Here is a 23,710-nt window from a genome sequence, read left to right on the forward strand (position 1 = left end):
AGGTTCTCCATCAATACGATCCTGGCCAAAGGGTTGTTTTGGTTCTTTTTAAAATTTTGCAGGCGCCATTTTCACGCAGTCTTTTTTCAAGGACCATCTGGAACAGGCAGGTTTCGACCCTGTTTAATTCCCCTGCCCCAAATGGTCATTTACACCAGGGGGTCCCCAAACTAGGCAACTTTAAGACTTGTGGACTTCAACTCCCAGAATTCTGGGAGTTGAAGTCCACAAGTCTTAAAGTTGTCAAGTTTGGAGACCTCCGATTTACACGACAGCTTCCAAACTAGCAGATTTATTCCGACGGAGAGTGGGACGGGGAGAGTGGGTGGGTGGGAAACACCTCTCGACCTCAAGATGAATGAAAAAACAATATATAGATATATTTAATTTTGTTCACAGTTAAACACAAGCAACCGCCCTGATGTTATTAGAACATTCTTAGTTAAAGTCAGCAAAACACCCACCGGTTCAGTTTTGCTCGTGAAATGTCTTTTTTAAAGTTTCGATTGTACCATTTCGTAGCATCACTTCATCATCGCTGTGGTATTTCCCCCCCCTCTCCTCCCTTTTTAAAAAAAAAAAAAATCATGCTTACAAAGAGAGCGAGGCAGGCAACGTTCACTTTTGAAAGAGTTTGGTTTTTCCTTCTCTCTCTCTCTCTTAAAGATTTAACTAAAAGCGGTCAGATTTTTTTTTTCCTTGAAGGGGGCGGGAAAGAAAACAAGGATTATTTTCAGCTTCACTAGTAACCTTTCTCCCCTCCCTTCCCAAAATCAAAAAAAAAAAACAAACCCCACCCAAAACAAATACTTCCATTATATACGCTACATCCATGATTCAAAAGGTCAGGAGAAGAATTCTGCCATATTTTTTTCCTGTGGTCAGCTGGGCAAAACGGGATGGGGCCAATTCCAAGCGGTTCATCGCGAAGGCCTTTTTCTGAAAGCGAACGGAGGAACCGAGTCCTAACTTTTGGAGGGGGAAAATTAGGATTATTTCGATCTCTGAAAAACAAAAGAGGTCTTTTCGATGAAGACGAGGACTGTCGGTGCGGGGGGGGAAAAAAACAGAATTTCCCGAAAGACGCCCACGAAAGGATTCCCAATCCAGAGAGCTAAAATGAGAAATAAGGTATGGGTCCCCCTTACGGGGTGTAGGGTGGAAAGACCCCCTCCTGCCCCAAGAGATAAGAAAGTTTAAAAAGTCAGCCTTTATCAGTGACCTGGATGGGATCTAAAAATCCATTTATGGACCATGCCATGGGGCAAAGCAGGGGGTCCACAAAACTCACCGACTTCAGCTTCCAGAATTCCTGTGCGAATTCTGGGAGTTAAATCCACAAGCCTTCAAGTTGTCTGCGGACCCTAGGTGGGAAGGTACCCTACCGAATGTTCACTAAAATGGGGGGCTATTCCAGTTAGAACACCTATGGAATAAAGAGGTGAAACAGGTCAGTGTTTAACTCTCCGCACACTCAAAAGACTGCAGTTGATGCCCAAATGACTGGTTTTAAATTGATTTTAAGGGAGAAGAAGGAGGGGTGGGGGATTGAACTCATTCTTTAGGGCAGGGGGTCTCCAAACCTGGCCTTTTTTTAAAAAAAAAAGACTCATGGACTTTCCCACTTCCAGAATGGGCTGGCTGAGGAATTCTGGGAGTTGGAAGTCCACAAGTCTTAACAGCAGCAAAAGTTTGGTGAAACTTTAGGGGATTTAAACCCAATTCATCAGCATGGCCTAAACCCCCCCCCCACCATTGAACCGGCTGAGCTCGTACTTGGACGACACTACAGTTCCCATCATCCACATACATGACTTCAGTCCACCCATTAAAAAAAAGAAAGTTGGATGGAACGAGGCAGTTTTCCACAATTTTTCCCGGACACGCTGCCAGCCTGGCCTCACAACCGTTCGCCCGAACGCAGCATCATTAAATCCCATTGACGTGGTTTTTTCCCGCTCGAATGACAGCTGTTTAAACTCACCGCCTATTTAGGGAAACCGCGAGGGAAGGGTTTGAAGAGAGAGGTGCTTTTTTTATTTTTAAAAAAAGAAAAGGTTTGCTTTAAGAAATGTACGAAGGACCACTGGAGGAAAAAAAATAGCAAGAGATGGCAATTTTTGGAGGGTAGGGGATCTTAGCAGCTTTCGCCCACGGAAAAGGACCCCGCCCCCCAGGCCTGGCTTTGGGCCCAAAAGGGGTAGAAAATATTTGGAAATGGAAGAGGGGTGTGTGGTTGTTAGGAATCAAGGCTCTCCACCCAAAATGAAGAGACACGATGCGAACGGGGAGGGGAAAAAGCATTTTAAAGGGTCTTCTCGGTATCCAAGAACCATAATGCTGGTTTGCTCGATATCCTCCTCCTAAGGATGGAGAAAGGTGCAGATTGTCACAGGTCCCATCATCCACGTCCATGCGTGGATGCAACGGAGTCCCAACGGAGGTTCAAATCCAGAGGAAAACCGTTAAGTGCTTCGGACCGATGGGTTTGGGTCTTCCGTCCTGGAGACCGGGACGCTTAGGTGGTAAGGACCATAAACCTCTTTTATAACAAACCGGAGATCGGTTTATACAAAAAAGGAAGGATAAACCTCGCGCGTTGGGTGCGGATGGAACACAAAACTGGCAAAGGAGATTATCCTCGTTTTGGGGAGCGGGGGGAAGACGGAGGAGAGAGAATGGGGGGGTTCTTCTCCCCGGCCATAAATCTCCACGCGCTGCAATGATAGAACACTGCCCATCGAGAGGAAGGCTGCCTCCTCTTCTTCCTTTCTGTTTCAAAAAGCTCAGATCAGACTGGAGGGAGAAACACACAGCTAAAGAGAACCAAAGTATAAAGAGGAAAAAATAGTATTTTGAGAGTTATGTGGGGGCTCCACAGGGCAGCTTCCCACCCCCACCCCCACTCCCCAAAAAATCCTATCCACACAACACAGAAAATGTGGGAGGGAAAGGGGGATAAACCGATTTTAGGGGAACGGGAATGTAGATCGAAATCGGATTTTTAAACCACGCCCAACATCGGAGCAAAGTCCAGCGTGCTCAGAATGACCGAGGCTGAGGATATCGAAAATAATATTAATAATATTTGGAGGAGATGTGTCACCTGCGAAAGGGGGGGGGGGAGGCGGAGAGCAAGATGGCTGCCAACCCTGATCGTGGACTGGTGGGGAAGGGGGGCACAGTCCTTCAGAGTAGGCACGCAAACACACACACTCACACCCCTTCCCGATCCTGCTAATCAATTGCACAAAAGTTCATTCATTGGGAGGCCAAAGGGGAGTTGAACGGCCTCAGGAAGGAACAAGGGTAAGGCAGGCAGGGAGGGAGGGAGAAAACGCTTCCAAAGACGGCAGGTGGGGAGGGACGAGGAGGGCTCTTGGGGCCCCCCCCAGACCCGCCATTCGCTCAGCCACATCCCATAACCCGCCCCCTCCTCAAAACGAAACAAACACCCGTCCCGTTTCCGTGGCAGGCAGGAGTCCACGGGCCTGGAACGAAAGGGGAAAAGCTTTTTAGTTAAAATCACCGGCGCTCCTGGGTGCCTCTTCCGAGGTTACGAAAAGTTAACACTGATTTTTTTTCTCCCCACACCGCCCCCCCCTTTCCCCCGCCCACCTACGCGGCCGGCCGGACGCACTCCCGGCTTAGCTATGACCATGATGGGATTCGTTGTAGTCCATTATATGAAGCGACTCGACGCTGCTTTCTTGATTTCGGGGAGAGGAGGGCGTAGGCTCGGCGGGGCCCGGAGAGGCGGTGAGGGGCCCCCGGGTTTCTAAGCCGGGCCCTTTGCACAATTCGGTCTTTAACGTGCCGCAGAGGCTCTGGAGCGCCGCCCGGTCGTCGTCGCCGCACTGGCTTTCGCTCTTGTTGCGGAAGAGTTCGCGAGCTTTCATGCCCAGGAAGCTCTCCGAGCTCGGGAAGGAGCCCACGGTCAGCCGGCTGCGGGCAGGAGGAGGAGGGTCCTGCCGCGCCGAGGCCTCCCAGCAGTTGCTGAACTGTCCGCCTCGTTCGCCCAGGGCCTTTTCGGGGCTGGATCCGCCGCTGTTGCCTTTGCTGCTACTGCTGCTGGTGCTGGTGCTGTGAGCCTGCGGGGCGGAGGAGTGGGCCTCCCCGTTCCTGCCCAGCATTTCATCGCCGCACTGGGCAGCTGGGTGGCCCAGGCCTTCGTTTGCCCCCGAGAGCCTGCAGGGGGGGGAAGGAAAAGCAACAGGTGAGGAGGAAGGATGGGGCAGTGTTCTAGGATGGCGGTACTGCAGGATAAACTCTGCGTTCTCACTGACGGGCTCGAGGTTGGCTCAGCCTTCCGTCCTAACAAGGTGGGTAAAATGAAGACCCAGATTGTTGGGGGCAAGAGGCTGACTCTGTCCAAGGGCTATTGCTCTTCCTCCCTCCCTCCAATCCTTCTTTCCTTCCTCCTTCTCCCCCTCAACCTTCCATCTTTCCAAGGTCGGTAAAACGAAGACACAGATTGTTGGGGGCAAGAGGCTGACTCTGTCTAAAGGCTATTGCTTTTCCTTCCTTCCTTCCTTCCTTCCTTCCTTCCCTTCAAATCTTTCCTCTGCCTCTTTCCTTTCCTCCTCCTTCCCCTCCCCTTTCTCTTCCCTTCCTTTCTTTCCTTGTTCCCTTCCTTCCTTGTTTTTCTCCAAATCCTTTCTTTCCTCTGCCTCTTTCACTTCCTTCCTTCCTTCCTTCCTTCCCTCCCTCCCTCCCTCCATCCCTCCCTCTTACTTTCCTCCCTTCACAGCTTTCTAAGCAGTTTACAGAATCAGCATACATTGCCCCCAACAATCTGGGTCCTCATTTGACCCACCTCGGAAGGATGGCGGGCCGAGTCAACGTTGAGCCTGCTGAGATTCGAACTGCCAAATTGCAGGCAGCTGGCAGAAGTAGCCTGCAATGCTGCACGATCGTTCAAGTGAGGACCCGGATTGTTGGGGCCAAGAGGCTGACATCTATAAATCGTCCAGTGTGTGCTCTAAAGTTCTTTTTTTTATCATTATTGTTAATTTTTTAACAAATTTATATTACACACAACATAAAACAGTGCACAGTGAAATGTGCCCACCACCCAGACACACACACATTCCCCACCACCACATCGGGGGTGTTTCTTGTATAGTCCACTTGACCCAAGAGCAATATATAGAGATATGCTATAAAGTTCTTGACTTACAATTGATCCTAATATTTCTGCCGATGAGACCTTTTGCCTAGTGCAGGGGGCAGGCTAAGCTGGCTTGTCTATGTGGACTTCAACTCCCAGAATTCCTGAGCTAGCACAATTGGCTCAAGAATTCCGGGAGTTGAAGTCCACAAGTCACAGAAGGACCGACTTTGCCTACTCCTGGACGAGTGAATTTTGCCTCCACTTATGCGAAGGGATACCTTTCGTCGGCCATTTCCGCCGTCTCCATTTTGTCCTCCTGTGCCTTCTGCAACCCGTCGCTATCCAGGCAACTGTACAGACGCAGTATCTCCAGTTCGAAGGTCCGTGTAATCTGCTTCTGCACTCTGTGTTGGTGCTCCACCGCCTGCAGCTGGTCCCTGCAATGGACGAGAAGCCGGTGTGAACCAAACCGAACAGAGTCAAACACTCAGAAACATGGAAGATTATCGGCAGGAAAAAAAAAAACTCCTGGTCCATCTAGTCTGCCCTTATACTATTTCCTGTATTTTATCTTAGGCTGGATCCCAGGCATGTTTACATTCAGTCCCTGTGGATTGACCATCCATGTCTGCTGGAGGTTTGTTCCAAGCATCTACAACTCTTTCCGTCAAATAATATTTTCTCACGTTGCTTCTCAGAGAGAGAGAGAGAGAAGGAGGGATGGAGAGAGAGGGAGAGAAGAGAGAGAGAAGGAGGGGGAGAAACATAGAAGATTGACAGCAGAAAAAGACCTCCTGGTCCATCTAGTCTGCCCTTATGCTATTTCCTGTATTTTATCTTAGAATGGATCCCAGGCATGTTTAAATTCAGTCCCTGTGGATTTACCATCCACGTCTGCTGGAAGTTTGTTCCAAGCATCTAGTCCACTTTCAGTCAAATAATATTTTCTAGCACTGATGATGTTACCAAGCTAATGAAACGTCTGCAGGAAAATCACCGAGCTCAGAGAGCACCAAGAACCTCTAGTCCTCCTCTTTTCTTCCCTTCCGCTCTCCGCACCCCACTCCCTTCTAGCACTGATGATGTTACCAAGCTGGGTTAATGAAACGTCTGCAGGAGAATCACCAAGCTCCCACATTCCTATGTCTCTCTAAGTGACCGAGGGCTCCTGCAGAACAAAGCAAAAAAAAAAAAAGGGGTGTGTGGGGGGGACATTGTCAAAGCAACCTGGCTTGGACTTTGAAATCCTCCAAGTATTTCTTCTGCTCCAGTAAGAGGTGATCCTTCTTGGTAAGCTGAGACTCCAGCTCTGCAATCCGGTGCTGAGACGCTTCCACTTGCTGGCTCTGGAGGAGGAGGCAGGACTTGGCTCGCTCCAGCTCCTTCCGGAAGGCCGTCTGCCTGATCCCCACTTCCTGGAGGGGAGAAGGAGAGAGAAACTCAGCATCCGGAGGGGCCTCCCAAGCATAGTTCCCTCTAAGCTGAGCAGTGAGCAATCGCTCACTTAAAAATCATCATCAACTCAGAGTTTTCCAAACCTGCCCAGAAGCCGAGAGGGAAAGAGTGAGAGGGAAGGAGAGAGAGAGGAAGAGAGAGAAACAGATAGAAAAAAGAGAGGAAGGAAAAGAGAAAGAGAAAGAATGGGAGTAAGGAAGAGAGAAAGAAATCAAAATCTAGTTTGAAACTAGCTCAACTATTTAAGTGGCATTTTGATATTGATAGAGTTGCCCTATTATGAGCTCACTGTTATAGACACACAGTACACTATTTTATTTTGAAATTCTCTGAGGCAAAACAGGGTGGGTTTTTTGTTTGTTTGTGTTTGTTTGTTTGTTTGTTTGTTTATTATTTCTGTGCCGCCCAGTCCCAAAGGGACTGCCGCTCAGACACTATACTTTTCCGCCCACCCCCCCCAAAAAATTAGAGGGAACACTGCTCCCAAGGGAAGACAAACAGTAGCTGGGTTCACACTTATTTGACTATTTTTTAAAAAAAAAAATACTTTATTAAATATGTACATTAAAACAGAAATAGAACAAAAAGACAACAAAACAGCAATATATACATATAACGTACAACAGCAAAAAAAAAAAAGAATAAAGCATCCTGCTTTATACATGGAATATTTGGTATCATATCTTAGTATCAATACCACTTAAATGGTGGCATAATTGGTTTGCAGCTCATACACAGTAAAAAAGGAATTATTTCCTTTTAGTAGATATTACATATATATACATCCTATTAGTTTTCCTGTTAATGTATCCAATTTATTTCATTTTCTCAATGGTATAATAATGCTTTGTATTAATAATATTTCCTTATTTGACTATTTAAGGGATCGTCTCACACAGAATCGGCCTCATCCAGGTCCCATCGACTAAACCAGTGTTTCCCAACCTTGGCAACTTGAAGATATTTGGACTTCAACCCCCAGAATTCCCCAGCCAGCAAATGCTGGCTGGGGAATTCTGGAAGTTGAAGTCCAAATATCTTCAAGTTGCCAAGGTTGGGAAACACTGGACTAAACAATGTAGGTTGGTGGGGCCCCAGGGAAGGGCCTTTTCTGTAGCTGCCCCGGCTCTATGGAAGTAACTCTCCCCCCGATGTTCGCGCTGCTCCCATTCTACCGGCTTTTTGAAAAGCTGCTTTATCGACAGGCCTGGGGGCCGTGAACTCTTAACATCAGACGTGCCCGAATTATGTTTGGCTGGTATGTATGTTTGTTAGATTGGTTTTTGTAATAGGTTCATTAGGGTTATAATGGGGTTTCAATCTACTGTTCATGTCCGACTTCTTTTTATTATAGTACTGTTGTATTATTATTATACTGTATTGTATTGTCTGGTTTTAATTATGATAGGGTTTTAGTTATTTTTAATATTAGATTTGTGCCATTATAATATTTTTTTTATCATTGTTGTGAGCCGCCCCGAGTCTTCGGAGAGGGGTGGCATACAAATCCAATAGATAGATAGATAGACAGATAGGATAGATAGATAGATAGATAGATAGATTAGATAGGATAGATAGACAGACAGACTAGATAGATAGATAGATAGATAGATAGATAGATAGATAGATAGATAGATAGATAGATAGATAGATAGATAGATAGATATAGATAGATTAGATAGATAGATGATAGATTAGATAGATTAGATAGATAGATAGAGAGAGAGAGATAGAGAGATAGATTAGATAGATAGATAGATAGATAGATAGACAAGACAGACAGACAGACAGACAGATTAGATAGATAGATTAGATAGATACGATAGATAGATAGATAGATAGATCTAATAAATTGAATTTAATTGAATTAAATTATTATTATATTTGTGAAAATAGCTGGATTTTACAGCAGGCGCCAAGAGAAATGCAAGCCAGGCGCACGGCAGCTCGGTAACCCAACGTGAATTGGCGTCAGAGAAAGTCACCTTGCTGGTGTCGGCATGCTTGTTTTGAAGTTGTTCCAGGTAGAGTTCATTCACCTCCCCGAGCACCAGCAGTTGCCTGTTCAAGAACTCCATCTGCTGCTGGACGGACTCACTGTTGGAAAGCTGGAGGGAGGAGAAAATATATTTAAGGCCTCTTGTTTGAAGCCGTTCCAACTGAGTTCTAAGTTGCTTCTCTCCTTGTTTAGTTTCCACCCATTGCTTCTTGTTCTGCCCTCAGGTGCTTTGGAGAATAGCTTGACTCCTTCTTTGGGGCAACCCCTGGGATATTGGGACACTGATATCATGTCTCTCCAGGTCCTTCAAGATGTTGGTTATTACCTTTAAACTCCTACATGGCTTAGGACCAGGCTACTTACAGGACCACCTTCTACCACACACCTCCCAGCAGTCAATAAGGGCCCACAGAGATAAATAAATAAATACCCAGTTCCTGCAACTGTTCTTCCTATGTTTTAACCCTTGAGTCCCCTGATCCTCTTTGTTGCTCTTCTCTGCACTCTTTCTAGAGTCTCCACATTCTTTTTGCATCGTGGCGACCAAAACTGGATGCATAGAGTCTTCGGAGAGGGGCGGCATACAAATCTAATAAACTAACTATTATTCTAAGTGTGGTCTTAGCAAGGCCTTATAAAGTGGTACTAACACTTCGCATGATCTTGATTCTGTCCCTCTGTTAATGATGCCTGGAACTGTGTTGGCTTTTTCGGCAGCTGCTAAGCATGGCTGACTCATATGTCCATTAGGACTCCAAGGTCCCTTCGATGACCATTAATTGTTTTGTTAGGAAATTTCTCCTTAGTTCTCAGTTGCTTCTCTCCTTGATTAGTTTCCACCCATTGCTTCTTGTTCTACGCTCAGGTGCCTTAGGAAATAACTTGGCTCCTTGCTCTTCGTAGCAGCCCTTCGGACACTGGAACGTTGCTATCGTGTGTGCCCTCCCCCCTCCATCTAGTCCTTCTCTTCGCTAGACTGGACATATTCAATTCCAGCAATCGTTCTCCATAGGTTTAGTTGTGGTTAGCTCTGGCCCAGCTCCTGCCCCAAGGACTGTGGATGTGGGGGAGACATCCACATGCTGCAGGCCTGTTTTTCCCCCGGTGGAATCTGCTGATGAAGGCTCCTCTGACCAAGAAGACATGAGTGACAGGGAGGAGGAGAGTGGGGCAGACAGCTCAGAAGGAGATCAATTCTCTAGCTCCTCCTTGGATTCAGAACAAGAGTTAATGATACAGCCACGCATGCGGAGAGCAATGCATAGGCAGCAACAACTGAGAGATTATTATCAAAGAAAATGAGGCCACCTGTGGTTGGGTGGGGCTGTGGTCATTAGTGAGGCTGCTATAAAGAGCAGCCTGTGGGTTTGGCCATTGTGGAGGATTATCTGATCGTTGTGTTTCGTGACTGCTTTGCTGACTTTGACCTTTCGTGTGCTGATTTTTCCCTGCTTTGAAACTAAACCAGGGCAAAGTGTGTTTCACTTTGTGAAAGAAGGACTGTGAATTGCCTCACAGCTGCAAGCTAAGTATCTCAGAACTGATAAGGGACTTGTATAAATTACCAGTTTCTTTGGAGACGAGGGCTCTTTGCTATACCAAAAGAGGGCTTAGGTTAAGTGAATTTTCATTATAAAGAACATTGTTTTGTATTTTCAAACGTGTGTGTGTCTGAAATTTGTACCTGTGAATTTTTGGGAGGAGTGTACCAGAGAGCCCGACAGAACAGGTTTTAGCCTCCAGCCTACCCGCTAGTCATATTTGTGGCTCTTCTCTGCCCTCTTTCTAGAGTCTCGCCATGTCTTTTACATGTGGGCGGCCAAACGTGGATGTAATATTCCAAGTGTGGCCTTACCACGGCATAAAACCTGGTGCGTGAGTTCCTCTTTGTTGGTGTGTTTTCAAGGGTGTGCAAAAAGCAATTAACCTTGCACTCTTCTCTTCTCTGCCACACACACCCCCTGTAGAAACTACACTGCTTTTGAGTCCCTGAGCGGAAAAGCAGGAAACTAGGAAGTAGCCGGATCTCTTTTACCTTTTGCGAAACTTGGCTCAGCAACAGGCCTGTGTGGCACACCTTGTTGTTGGATTTTTTCAGCTCGGACCGCAAATCTCGTATGACATTGGAGCAATCTTCCAGTTTGGTCTAGTCAAGCCAATAAAAACATCCATTTGTCCTCGTTGAGGCAAGGAAACCCCCCCCCCCCCAATCCGAATTTAATTGCTTATATCCAGCCTTCATTATTTTTAGAATAAAGTTCCAGGAGGAAAATGCAAACTATACTCTTTCTTTCCCCCCCCCCTTCTGGGCACTGGTACTTGGCAGGACCCAGGGGAAGAGCCTTCTCTGTGGCGGCCCCGGCCCCTCTGGAACCAACTCCCCCCAGAGATTAGAATAGCCCCCACCCTTCTTGCCTTTCGTAAGCTCCTTAAAACCCACCTCTGTCGTCAGACATAGGGGAACTGAGATATTCTTTCCCCCTAGGCTTCTACAATTTATGGATGGTATGTTTGTATGTATGATTGGTTTTTATATTATGGGTTTTTAGCTGTTTCAGTATTGGATTGTCGCATGTTGTTTTTACCACTGTTGTTAGCCGCCCCGAGTCTACGGAGAGGGGAGGCATACAAATCCAATAAATGAATAAATAAATAAATATGTTTTTCCTATCGCAGTAAATGAGGTTGAATGTGTATAATTTTAGAAGAGCTATGCGTGCGTGGTGGTGTGTGTCTGTACATACACTTTATATAAGTGTATATATTTATGTGTATTTTGTGTGCCTGTGTGTAATATGTATGTACACATATGGCATATTTACATAAAATTAAAGAGTATATTTTGGATGTTCAGTAAGAGTAAATAGATAGGGGAATTGTATCTCTTTGAGGCGAGGCCAGGCACCCTAGCCCTAACCCTTGACATCAAGTAGGCCACCTTTAAGCCAGTCGCATGACCTTTAAGCCATCCCCTGGTCACATGACTGTCAAGCCACTCCCACCTGGTCACATGGCCGGCAAGCAACGCCCACAAAATAAGCCACTCCCACAGTGTGGTAGTTAAAAATTTTGCGGCCCTTCTTTGGGCGAATGTAATGGGGTGAATTTGTGGGAGGGGTCTTTTTGGGCAGGGGATAAAGGGCAGGGGGAAACCTCCGGGAAACCCCACCCCGTGAAGAAGGTCCCAGCTAGGAGCGCTACCTTCAACTCCTGACTTTGGCTGTAGTACTCCTCCCGTTCCTGCTGAAGCTGTCGGATCTGGCTGTGGAGCTGCGCTACCATGCCGTCATATTCCTCCTGGAAGAGGCGGTGTTTGGCCTGCTCCTTCTCAAGGCTCAGCTTGAAGGCCTGGATGTCCTTCTCCTGGAGGCGCAGCTGGTCTTTCTGTCCGGAGGGAGAGGTCAGAAGTCAAAGGTCGTGCCCTGCCTTGAAACTACTCCTGTGCTAGAGCCTCGGTGGTGCGGTGGTTTGAGTGCAGTACTGCCAGCTACTTCTGCTGATCAGTGGTTGCCAACAGTTTGGCAGATCGAATCTCAGTAGGCTCAAGGTGGACTCAGCCTTCCATCCTTCCGAGGTGGGTCAAATGAGGACCCAGGTTGTTGGGGGCAATACTGCTGATTATCTGTAAACTGCTTAGAGAGGGCTGGGAAGCCCTGCGAAGCGGGTATGTAAGTATAAATGCTATTGCTAAACGCTATAATTCCAATGGAAATAATTTATTTGGCTATTTGGAGCAGAACTCCGCAAGACCCTAGTTGTTTATCTACATGGGGCTACCTTTGAAAAGTGTTTGGAAACTTCAGATCGTGCAGATTGCAGCTGCGAGAGCAATCATGGGCCTTCCCAAATATGCCCATGTCACACCAATACTCCGCAGTCTGCATTGGTTGCCAATCAGTTTCCGGTCACAATTCAAACTGTTGGTTATGACCTATAAAGCCCTTCATGGCATCGGACCAGAATATCTCCGGGACCGCCTTCTGCCGCACGAATCCCAGCGACCAGTTAGGTCCCACAGAGTTGGCCTTCTCCGGGTCCCATCGACTAAACAATGTTGTTTGGCGGGACCCAGGGGAAGAGCCTTCTCTGTGGCAGCCCCGACCCTCTGGAACCAACTCCCCCCAGATATCAGAGTTGCCCCCACCCTCCTTGCCTTTCGTAGCTGTCGTCAGGCATGGGGGAATTGAGATATTCCCTTCCCCCTAGGCTTATAGAATTTATGCATGGTATGTCTGTATGTATGATTGGTTTCTTAAATTGGGGTTTTTACATTACTTTTAATATTAGATTTGTTCATATTGTCTTTTTACTGTTGTTAGCCGCCCCGAGTCTACGGAGAGGGGCGGCATACAAATGTAATAGATAGATAGATAGATAGATAGATAGATAGATAGATAGGTAGGTAGGTAGGTAGGTAGGTAGGTAGGTAGGTAGGTGGGTGGGTAGGTAGGTAGGTAGGTAGGTAGACAGGTAGACAGGTAGACAGGTAGACAGGTAGACAGGTAGACAGGTAGACAGGTAGATAGATAGATAGATAGATAGATAGATAGATAGATAGATAGGTAGGTAGCTAGGTAGATGATAGGTAGGTAGGTAAGTAGATAGATGATAGGTAGGTAGGTAGGTAGGTAGGTAGATAGATAGATTGATTTATCTATTGCCACCTCAAGCTAAGATGATAAGATAGAGGAGAGGATGAGGGTAGGATACATGAAAAAGATAGATAGATGATAGGATAAATGAAATAGACAGGAGAGGGAGATAGGATAGATGAAGAATATGGATGGATGGATGGATGGATGGATGGAGATAGAAGAGAAGGATAGATGAAGGACATGGATGCATTAGACCTAAATCTTTTCACTGCCAGGAATTGCGCGGGGGGAATGTCTTGACCCCAGGGGTCACCCAGGGAAGTGCATCCAGGTTGCACATCTGCTGGGTCAGGAGGTCAGACGCCCAGCTGGCTCACCATGGCCATGTTGTGTTCCTCCAGGGCAGCAGCTTTGATGACTTTCCGCAGCAGGCGCCGGTTCCGGAGGGCGTGCTGCTGCCTTTTGAAGCGCTCGTACAACAGCTGGTTATGCAGCAGGCGCAGCTGGTTCTGCAGGGTGTGGATCTCGTCAGACGGAGGAGAACCTGGAAGGGAGGAGAAGGACCAGGAAAAAATAGCACTGAAAAACACCGGGCGCTTGGTCCTTCCGGGTCAATTCTAAAATCCGCTCCTCTACTCATCTCCACGCCCCTCCACTAAGTCATTGAAATGTATCTCAACCTTGGCCACTTCGAGAGGTGAGCGGTTTCCATCCCCAAAATAACCCCAGCATGTTTGTCGCCTGGGTTCAAATTACAAAATTAGAAAATTATGAAAGATCAAAAGCATCATGAGGAAATATTATTTGACTGAAAGAGTAGTAGATCCTTGGAACAAACTTCCAGCAGACGTGGTTGGTAAATCCACAGTAACTGAATTTAAACCTGCCTGGGATAAACATAGATCCACCCTAAGATAAAATACAGGAAATAGTATAAGGACCGACTAGATGGACCAGGAGGTCTTTCTCTGCTGTCAGACTTCTATGTTTCTATGAGTTTAACCCAGAAGGAGGCAAAGCAATCTGAAGGCACCTGTCAGTCTTGCTATGTTTCATCCTTTGACTATGCTTCAGCTGTCATAAGTAAGGGGGGGGGAGGTGTTTTGGGATGGGGGGGAAGTTTTCTAGAGGGGTCCTGATAAGTTTTGTTTCTTCTGCCGAAGGCGTTTCTCCTTGAGAAGAGGTGATAAGAAGGTCCATTGACGAAGATGGACAACGGGGATTGGTTGTTTCCCAAGGGGGGGCAAGTGGGATGCTTTTTTTGCTTTGCTTCTGATGCATTCACTTCTGATCTAGGAAAGTTGACCTTTGAAGTTCAAAATGGTTTTACTTTTCTTAAATATTGAAGGGAGCCATCCTGACAGCTCCATACGAAAAAAGACCCATCAATTGTCGAGATTCTTGAGTGGAAAAATTCGCTCACCTCCAAAGTGGGTCCAATCGGCGGATCTGCTGGGCAACGATAACCTGGAAATGAGAAATAAATAAATAAACACACACACACACACACACACAAATAGCTGGATACAAGTGCTTTGCTACAAAACTGAACTCAATTCAGCGTGGAGTACAATGTCTAAACTCCCAGCTCGCAGGCCGGATGAGTCACGCGCTGGCCACACCTACTGGCAGTTGGAACAGAGTTCTTTTCAGGTGGAGAGAGGGAGTAGAATGTCTAACGTCTTACCGTCAGATTTTTTAGATTGTTTTAATACTAGATTTGTTTACATTGTCTTTTTATATTGTTGTTAGCCGCCTCGAGTCTTCGGAGAGGGGCGGCATACAAATCTAATAAATACAAATACAAATAATACAGAGTCCACCGAAGACACAAGCCACTTACTTGTTGAGTTCTCTGCTGTGGGCCTCCGCCCCGTGTTGGAGCAGCCTGTCTAAGATACGCAGAGGGGAAGCAAGAGGAAAGCCTTCATCCTCCAGCCCCCCCTTGTACTTTTTCAGCAGCTCTTCGGTCTTCCGGCTGACAAACAGGTAAGCAGTTTTAGGCAACGCCACCTCAAACAGGTGCTCGTATCCAGGGAGCTGTTGCAGGCTCCCAATGCCAGGCCTCTGACGAGTGGGGATTTTGCAAGGGCTGGGAGTCAAAATGGCCGGATCGGACGAGGCCCAGAGTTCCTGGATTCCCACCGGAACATCACTGGCATCCCGGCAAGGCCGGTCGATGGGCGTGAAGGCTTCCTTCGGAGTATCCCGCGGGCCTTCGGGCCCCGATTGGTCCAGGAAAGACGTCAAAGGCTCGGCGTTCGGAAACTGCCCCGCGGTGGTTGAAGCGAGCGACTGAGATTTCCGAGAGCCGGAGAGATTCTCGCTGGATTGGTAGAATGGGGAATCGAATCCTCCGCGAGGCACGACAGGCTCGGCCTCCGTGGCGGTAATCTCGGAGATTTCGTTCGAGATGGCTTCTGGGGAGAGGGGAAAAAAGGAGGGAGGGAGGCAGGCAGAAATGTTCCATTTATTGAGGTCTGATCTTGTCTAATTTGGAAGGGCTGATTATGATCTATAAAGCCCTACATGGCTCAGGGCCAGACTATTTACGGGACCACCCCTTGCCGCATACCTCCCAGAGACCAATAAGAGCACACAGCGTCGGCCTCCTCCAGATCCCGTCAACTAAGCAATGCAGGTTGGCAGGGCCGCAGGGGAGGGCCTTCTCTGTGGCCGCCCCAGCTCTATGGAATCAAACCCCCCCCCCCCCCGATGTCCATACTGCTCCCAACCTACTGGCCTTCCGTAAGGCCACGAAGACCTGGGGGGGGGGAGGGCTATGAACTAACAACTGACATGGCCAAATCATATGAATGAATCATGATTGTTCAATTATGGGGTTTTTTAACGAGGGTTTTATAGTTTTAAATATTATATTCGACTTCTTTTTATTGTTTCTGTATTTGTATTGTTATTGTAAGATAGATAGATAGATAAATGAGCCAAGATGGCGCAGCAGGTAGAGTGCTGTACTGCAGGCCACTGAAGCTGACTGTAGATCTGTAGGTCAGCGGTTCAAATCTCATCACCGGCTCAAGGTTGACTCAGCCTTCCATCCTTCCGAGGTGGGTAAAATGAGGACCCGGATTGTGGGGGCAATAGGCTGGCTCTGTTTAAAAAGTGCTATTGCTAACATGTTGTAAGCCGCCCTGAGTCTAAGGAGAAGGGCGGCATAAAAATTGAATAAATAAAAATATGAATGAATCACGATTGTTCAATTATGGGGTTTTTTAATGAGGGTTTTATAGTTTTAGATATTATATTCGACTTCTTTTTATTGTTTCTGTATTTATATTGTTATTGTAAGCCACGCTTTGGGATTGGGCGGCATAGAAATCGAATTAAACAAACCAACCAACCACATGTTCTTCTGTCTGGGCCTGGTGTTGATCGTAAATAAAGAGCCACACATGCTGATTCAAGGTTTGATCATAAGGAAAATCTACTGGTAAAGCAAATCATACAATCCACTGGTTTATGCTAAGGAATTTCATGCTGGTCCCTTTCTCTCTAATGAGCTGTAGATAAGAAAACCCAGGCTGGGAGCCAGAGGGCTATAAATCTTCATTCTTGAAAGTGTCTCTGGCAGCTTGAACCGACTCACAGTTCATTGAAACTGTTCAAAGCACATCACCAGCAGGAAGGCAAAAGGATTTGAACTCTGAAAGTCCTCTCAGCTTTGATTATCCGGCAGCTATGATGAGGAACGTTGTCTGCCACGCCCACCTCCCCTTACAAAGTCCCTTATATGCTGGCAAGGCTTGGCCAAGTGTCTCATAGATCTATTAACGCCAAGGACCCCTTCTTTTCGGATATTCCTGCCTAGGCCACATTTTCCTGACTCTTGCATCTAACAGGGGGGGCCTCCTCCTTGGATTCCCCATCATCCTTGACTCACTCAATCCCATAACTGGGGGTGCTACAGTCTCCGGTGGTTCCTCAGTCTCCACTTCCCCTTCACTCTTACTATCAGACTCAGATGGCAAGAACACTGGCCTGCGATGCCAGTACTCCTCCGTCTTCAAAATCCGTGACCAGCTGAGCTGGATGTGGACCACTCACAACACATATATATTCACTCATGCCCTCATCACCTCGAGGTTCGACTACTGTAACGCTCTCTACATGGGGCTACCTTTGAAAAGTGTTCGGAAACTTCAGATCGTGCAGAATGCAGCTGCGAGAGCAATCATGGGCTTTCCCCAAAATGCCCATGTAACGCCAACACTCCGCAGTCTGCATTGGTTGCCGATCAGTTTCCGGTCACAATTCAAAGTGTTGGTCATAACCTATAAAGCCCTTCATGGCACCGGACCAGGGTATCTACGAGACCACCTTCTGCCACACGAATCCCAGCGACCGGTTAGGTCCCACAGAGTGGGCCATCTCCGGGTCCTCGTCAACAAAACAATGTCATTTGGCGGGACCCAGAGGAAGAGCCTTCTCTGTGGCAGCCCCGGCCCTCTGGACCCAACTCCCCCCGGAGATTAGAATTGCCCCCACCCTCCTCGCCTTTCGTAAGCTCCTTAAAACCCACCTCTGTCGTCAGGCATGGGGGAATTGAGATATCCCTTTCCCCCTAGGCCTTTACAATTTTATACATGGTATGTTTGTGTGTATGTTTGGTTTTTAATAAGGGTTTCTAGTTATTTTAAATATTAGATTTGTTATATGCTGTTTTTATTATTGTTGTTAGAGTCTATGGAGAGGGGCGGCATACAAATCCAATAAATAAATAAATATATTCACCTTCCTCTCGGTCTTTCTCTCCGCTGTCTTCGCAAGAGGCCTCCAGGTCGCCTAAGATGTTGGGCAGGTCATTTAGAGTTACAGAATTTTTACTGCCTTGGGAGTCTGCATAACCAATGTCAAAAAAGAAAGGGAAAAAATAATAATAATGAGGAAACATAAAAGGAAATTTAACGTTTTACCTTCCTAATCCAAATATGTTCCATCAGACCGTTACCCCTATTGCTCCAGACCTGCTCCAACTGCTATCAAAAGTACCGTATTTTTCAGAGTATAAGGTCCGCCTTATACTCTGAATGTAGCTTTTTTCAAAGCTTTAAAACAAATTGTTTTAAGTCGAGGACCACCTGTAGATTCACTTAACCCGGGCTTGTGAGGAAGGGAGTGAATCAAAGAGTCCGTACATCAAGATTCATCGAAGGTTTTCACATCTCTCCACTTGAGAGGGAAAGGCCCAAAGGAACTGTCCGGTTCGCAAGACGTTTAACGGTGTAAATTTGGTCAAGAATAAATGAAAACATGAGAAAAGGGCAATGATTTAGCGCGAAAACTCACTTAAAGTTCTGTTGATGATATTTGGCTGTCGGGACAGAAAAGGCCTCGAAGGATCTGCTTTCTCCTCCTGGGCGAGGTGGGGAAAAAAGAGGATTTAATTCAAATTTAATTCTACCGGCATGTCCAAGACAGAGCCCATGCTAAAAATGGGTAACCTTTACCTTCCTTGAAGGCGGAGAAGTCGTCGCAGGAACTGAACTTGGAACGAAATCGTCTGAAATGCAGAACAGGAGACACATGGCGGCCACGGCTGGGAGGTTCGTTTCCCAGCTGCTCAACGGGGGATTTCCAACAAAGTTTAGCAAACTTTAGCAAAAGTTTGCCCTTTGGCTTCGTGGGTCTCTGATTACTACTATTTTTTCTTTAAAAATGAAAATTGTCTACGGAGCCAACGGTCACTAAATGTAACTGGACACTGTGCTCAGCTTCGGCTTCTTAAGCCCAAACTTGTTGCTTGCATCCTTACTATTTATATTAATATTGATTGTTCCCTGATTGCTTATTGGTGCCCAGACTATCACTAAGTGTTGTACCTCCTGATTCTCGACAAACATTAGCTTTTCTTTTATGTTCACTGAGAGCATCTGCACCAAAGACAAATTCCTTGCGTGTCCAATCACACTTGGCCAATTAAAAAAATTCCATTCCAATCCAATGTTCTGTTCTGTTCTATTCATTCCAATATTCTCTTCTCTTTCTAACTGTTTTATATTACTACTATTTTATTATGTTGTTTATTATTGCTTATCTTGTATTACATCATATTATTTACTGTTGTACGCCACCCAGAGTCTGCATGGAGTTGGGTGGCTTAAAAGTTAATTAAATTAAATTTAAATTAAATTCTCTATTCTATTCTCCCATTCCATCCCATCATTCTATTTTATATTCTATTCTATTCCATTCTATTCTCCCATTCCATCCCATCATTCTATTTTCCATTCTATTCTATTGTATTCCATTCTCTCATCCCATCCCATCATTCTATTTTATATTCTATTGTATTCCATTCTCTCATCTCATCCCATCATTCTATTTTCCATTCCATTCTTCTATTCCATTCCATTCTCTCATCCCATCCCATCCCATCCCTTCATTCTATTTTATATTCTATTCTATTCTATTCCATTCTATTCAATTCTCTCATCTCATCCCATCATTCTATTTTCCATTCCATTCTTCTATTCCATTCCATTCTCTCATCTCATCCCTTCATTCTATTTTATATTCTATTCTATTCCATTCTATTCTCCCATTCCATCCCATCATTCTATTTTCCATTCTATTCTATTGTATTCCATTCTCTCATCCCATCCCATCATTCTATTTTATATTCTATTGTATTCCATTCTCTCATCTCATCCCATCATTCTATTTTTCATTCCATTCTTCTATTCCATTCAATTCTCTCATCTCATCCCATCCCTTCATTCTATTTTATATTCTATTCTATTCTATTCCATTCTATTCAATTCTCTCATCTCATCCCATCATTCTATTTTCCATTCCATTCTTCTATTCCATTCCATTCTCTCATCCCATCCCATCCCTTCATTCTATTTTATATTCTATTCTATTCTATTCCATTCTATTCAATTCTCTCATCTCATCCCATCATTCTATTTTCCATTCCATTCTTCTATTCCATTCCATTCTCTCATCTCATCCCTTCATTCTATTTTATATTCTGTTCTGCTTTGTTCTTCCCTGTCTCACACCCTTAAAAAATCCTTAAAAAATAAGTCCAACAATTTGAACATTCTACAGGTGTTTATAGTTATTGGCTTACCTCCTTGTAGCAAACAACAAACAGCCAGTCAACATTGACTTGGTAATCAATAAATCAAGCCCCTAATTACAAAAACTTGCACACGAGATTCTTTTAGCGTTGGAAACGAGACGAACGTCAGAACTTCCCTCTGTTCTCCATCAGCCAAACTTAATAATAATAATGCTCTCTACATGGGGCTGCCTTTGAGGATTGTTCGGAGACTACAAATTGTGCAAAATGCAGCCGCACGAACTATAGTGGGGCTACCAAGATCTGCCCACACCCTTCCCAGGATAAACGTCCCAGTATACCAGAGGGGTAACATACTAGCTGACAAATCCAAGATTTCATATCTGGGGCAAGGGGAAGAAATTTTGAGGGAAGGGGGAGAAATAGGTCGTACCAGCTGCGCCAAAGAACTTGGTGGGAGGCTGGGAAGAAGTCTGCGAAGGTTCTAGCACAAGGCCAGGAGATGTTGGAGGGGTGGTCATGCCACAAACAGCCGAGGGACTCCAGAAAGAGGCCTGAAAAATAAAATGAGTTACTCCACAGGATGGGGACGAGTGGGGAGAATGGCTTTCTGGAGCAATCCCCACGCTATTAATCCACGTTATTAACCCACCTACGACTTGTGTAATCCTGTGGAAATGCCAACGCTGGAGAGCCATCCATGTCATTGATGATGTTACCCATTCAATTGTGTCCGACTCACTTACGACATGGAAATTTCAACACTGGCATCTGCACAGGGTTACTTCACAGAATAAAGGATTTGGAAAGGTACGTGGGAGGTCTTCTAGTCCAACCCCCTGCGTTTAAGCAGGAGACCTTAGATCACTTCGGACAAATGGATGGTCAGTTTCTTTTTAAAACTGCCACGCAAAAGAAGGCAGGTTTTAAAGTATTGTATTTTTAGAGTATAAGATGCACCTATCCCCCCCTTAAAGAAGCTGAAAATTTGGGTGCATCTTTTACCCCAAATGTAGTCTCAAATAATTTTTTTCCAGCCCTAAGTCTTTGCAGGCTTGTTTTCATTGCTACTCCCTCCAAAGTTTTTTTCCAGCCCTAAGTCTTTGCAGGCTTCTTTTCATTGCTACTCCCTCCAAAGTTTTTTTCCAGCCCTAAGTCTTTGCAGGCTTCTTTTCATTGCTACTCCCTCCGAAAAAGTTTTTTTCCAGCCCTAAGTCTTTGTAGGCTTCTTTTCATTGCTACTCCCTCCAAAGAAGATTTTTTCCAGCCCTAAGACTTTGCAGGCTTGTTTTCACTGCTACTCCCTCCGAGGAAGTTTTTTTCCAGCCCTAAGTCTTTGCAGGCTTCTTTTCATTGCTACTCCCTCCAAAGAAGGTTTTTTCCAGCCCTAAGTCTTTGCAGGCTTCTTTTCATTGCTACTCCCTCCAAAGTTTTTTTCCAGCCCTAAGTCTTTGCAGGCTTGTTTTCATTGCTACTCCCTCCAAAGAAGATTTTTTCCAGCCCTAAGTCTTTGCAGGCTTCTTTTCCTTGCTACTCCCTCTGAGGAAGATTTCTTCCAGCCCTAAGACTTTGCAGGCTTGTTTCATTGCTACTCCCTCCGAGGAAGTTTTTTTCCAGCCCTAAGTCTTTGCAGGCTTTTTTTCATTGCTACTCCCTCCAAAGACTTTTTTTTCAAGCCCTAACCAGGGGATAAAATAATGTGCTGAAGCTGACCAGACTAAGGACGCCAGCCAGATTGAATACCTGGCAGGTAGATTCCTCCCTCCCCCCTTTATTTTCCTGCCCCAAAACTAAGGTGCATCTTATACTCAGAAAAATTCGACAGTCCAAAGAGCCCACTTTGCAAACTAGTCCCCTCAAACAACCTGCGTGGGATCCGCCCAAAGGGAAAAATGTTAACTTTGTCAACCGAGACTATAAACCCCCACGCTGTTACCTGCTGAGGCTCAATGGACAAGCTTGAGGACTGGGGGTTCAGGATGTGAGGTAGCTGCCCTGGTATCTGGGAGAGGACTAGCCGAGTAGCAGAGTAAGGGGTAGACGTCGCCGCGGCTCCTGCAGTTAAAAAGACAGGAAGGAAAAGCTCAAACGTTAAGTTAATCGACATTGATGGTCAGAAGTCCCCAGGAAGGGTTGTAAATCAGGGACCGCAGGAGTTAACAGTTCTAAAGTGCAAGGACTGGTTGCCAAATAATTTTTACCAGCATCATTGAGAGAGTAGTTGGATTATGCCGAAATGAATAGACTTACTTTAAGACTTAAAGAGACAGAAGATTCAGAATATTATAGAATTTCGGGGAAATTTTATGAATGGATGAAGTTAACAATATCTAAAGTATATGAATAATTTTTTTCCAAAAAAAGTAACAGATTGAAAAAATAGCAGATGAAAAAAGAAAGAAATGGTGGCAGCACTAAGTTGCTAATGTAAAACAAATTTAAGATAGTTCATGTTTTCACATTATTTTACATGGGAAAACTATTTTCATTAGGGAATCAGCTAAATGTTGGAGTGAGGGGGATTTTTTTCTTTCTTTTTCTTTTCTCTTTCCCTTTCTCCATAAATAATGATTAATATGGGATTTATAGAATGTTATATATTGAGGATATATTTGGGGGGGGGTTGTTTCTTTTTCTTTCTTTGTTTTTGTTTTTAAAGTTTAGTACTCCTTATACTGTAATGTCGGAGAGATGGAGTTCTGAGAGGGGAGGGGGAAGGTAGAAACTAAAGAAACTCCTTAAAGCACATTAAGATATGGAAATTTGGCATATGTGTACGGTTGGATATTGGTAGTGTGTTTTGCTATTTACATGTTTTATCTTAAGGTGGAGGAAAAAAACTATAAAAAGAGAGAGTAGTTGGCCTAATGCAAAAAATATTCAACGGATGAGAATATTTGGAGCTCAGGGATGGACTGTGGAGGTCCTTGGCCCTCTCTGAGCTTGGTGGTTTCCTTGCCGACGTTTCATTAACCCAGCTAGGGAACATCATCAGCGTGGGGTTTGCTCGCTTTGTATATATGAAGATAAGCAGGGATTGGCACCAGAGAAATCATCAGGCAGAAAACAACACCCCAAGCAAGGAACTGCAAAGAGGAAAATCACACATCTACCCTCACCTAACAGGAAGCAAACCTCACACTCGCTAGCACTGATGATGTTACCTAGTTGGGTCATAAAACATCTGCAAGAAAATCACCTACTTCAGAGAGCACCCAAAGACTCCCCAATCTTCTTCCTCCTCCTCACACCCCACTCCCTTCTAACTCTGATGATGTTACCTACAGGGTGTCCAGGGGGAAAGCATTTTTAAATTCCCTGACATATCCGGCAGCCACGATGAGGAACATTGTCTGCCACGCCCACCTCTGCTTAGAAAGTCCCTTATATACTGGCAAGGCGTGGCCAAGTGTCTTATAGATCTATTACAGGGTGTCCAGGGCGAAAGCATTTTGAAATTCCCTGATATTTCCCTGCCACTTGCGATCTAGTTAAGGCGC

The 23,710-nt window shown here is 45.5% G+C and overlaps 1 protein-coding gene across 3 annotated transcripts in view; it reads right to left on the bottom strand.

Annotated features, from left to right (window-relative positions):
* Nucleotides 1–355: 355 nt before the first annotated feature.
* Nucleotides 356–23,710, bottom strand: part of TSC1 (TSC complex subunit 1) — a 40,666-nt gene continuing 17,311 nt past the window's right edge. For 2 of the 3 annotated variants that reach the window (XM_070758674.1, XM_070758673.1), the window contains exons 10-23: nt 22,147–22,265; nt 20,644–20,764; nt 18,631–18,683; nt 18,470–18,536; nt 17,915–18,019; nt 15,006–15,582; nt 14,586–14,629; nt 13,540–13,706; nt 11,769–11,951; nt 10,603–10,713; nt 8,554–8,676; nt 6,341–6,528; nt 5,392–5,550; nt 356–4,188 (exon numbers count right to left, since the gene is read on the bottom strand). In XM_070758674.1, coding sequence (XP_070614775.1) covers nt 3,648–4,188; nt 5,392–5,550; nt 6,341–6,528; nt 8,554–8,676; nt 10,603–10,713; nt 11,769–11,951; nt 13,540–13,706; nt 14,586–14,629; nt 15,006–15,582; nt 17,915–18,019; nt 18,470–18,536; nt 18,631–18,683; nt 20,644–20,764; nt 22,147–22,265 — 2,558 coding nt within the window. In that variant the 3' untranslated portion in view covers nt 356–3,647. The remainder of the gene's footprint in view (nt 4,189–5,391; nt 5,551–6,340; nt 6,529–8,553; nt 8,677–10,602; nt 10,714–11,768; nt 11,952–13,539; nt 13,707–14,585; nt 14,630–15,005; nt 15,583–17,914; nt 18,020–18,469; nt 18,537–18,630; nt 18,684–20,643; nt 20,765–22,146; nt 22,266–23,710) is intronic. The other variant, XM_070758675.1, reaches the window with a different exon arrangement.

This window comes from Erythrolamprus reginae, chromosome 8 (genome assembly GCF_031021105.1).
Source record: "Erythrolamprus reginae isolate rEryReg1 chromosome 8, rEryReg1.hap1, whole genome shotgun sequence".
NCBI lineage: Eukaryota > Metazoa > Chordata > Lepidosauria > Squamata > Dipsadidae > Erythrolamprus > Erythrolamprus reginae.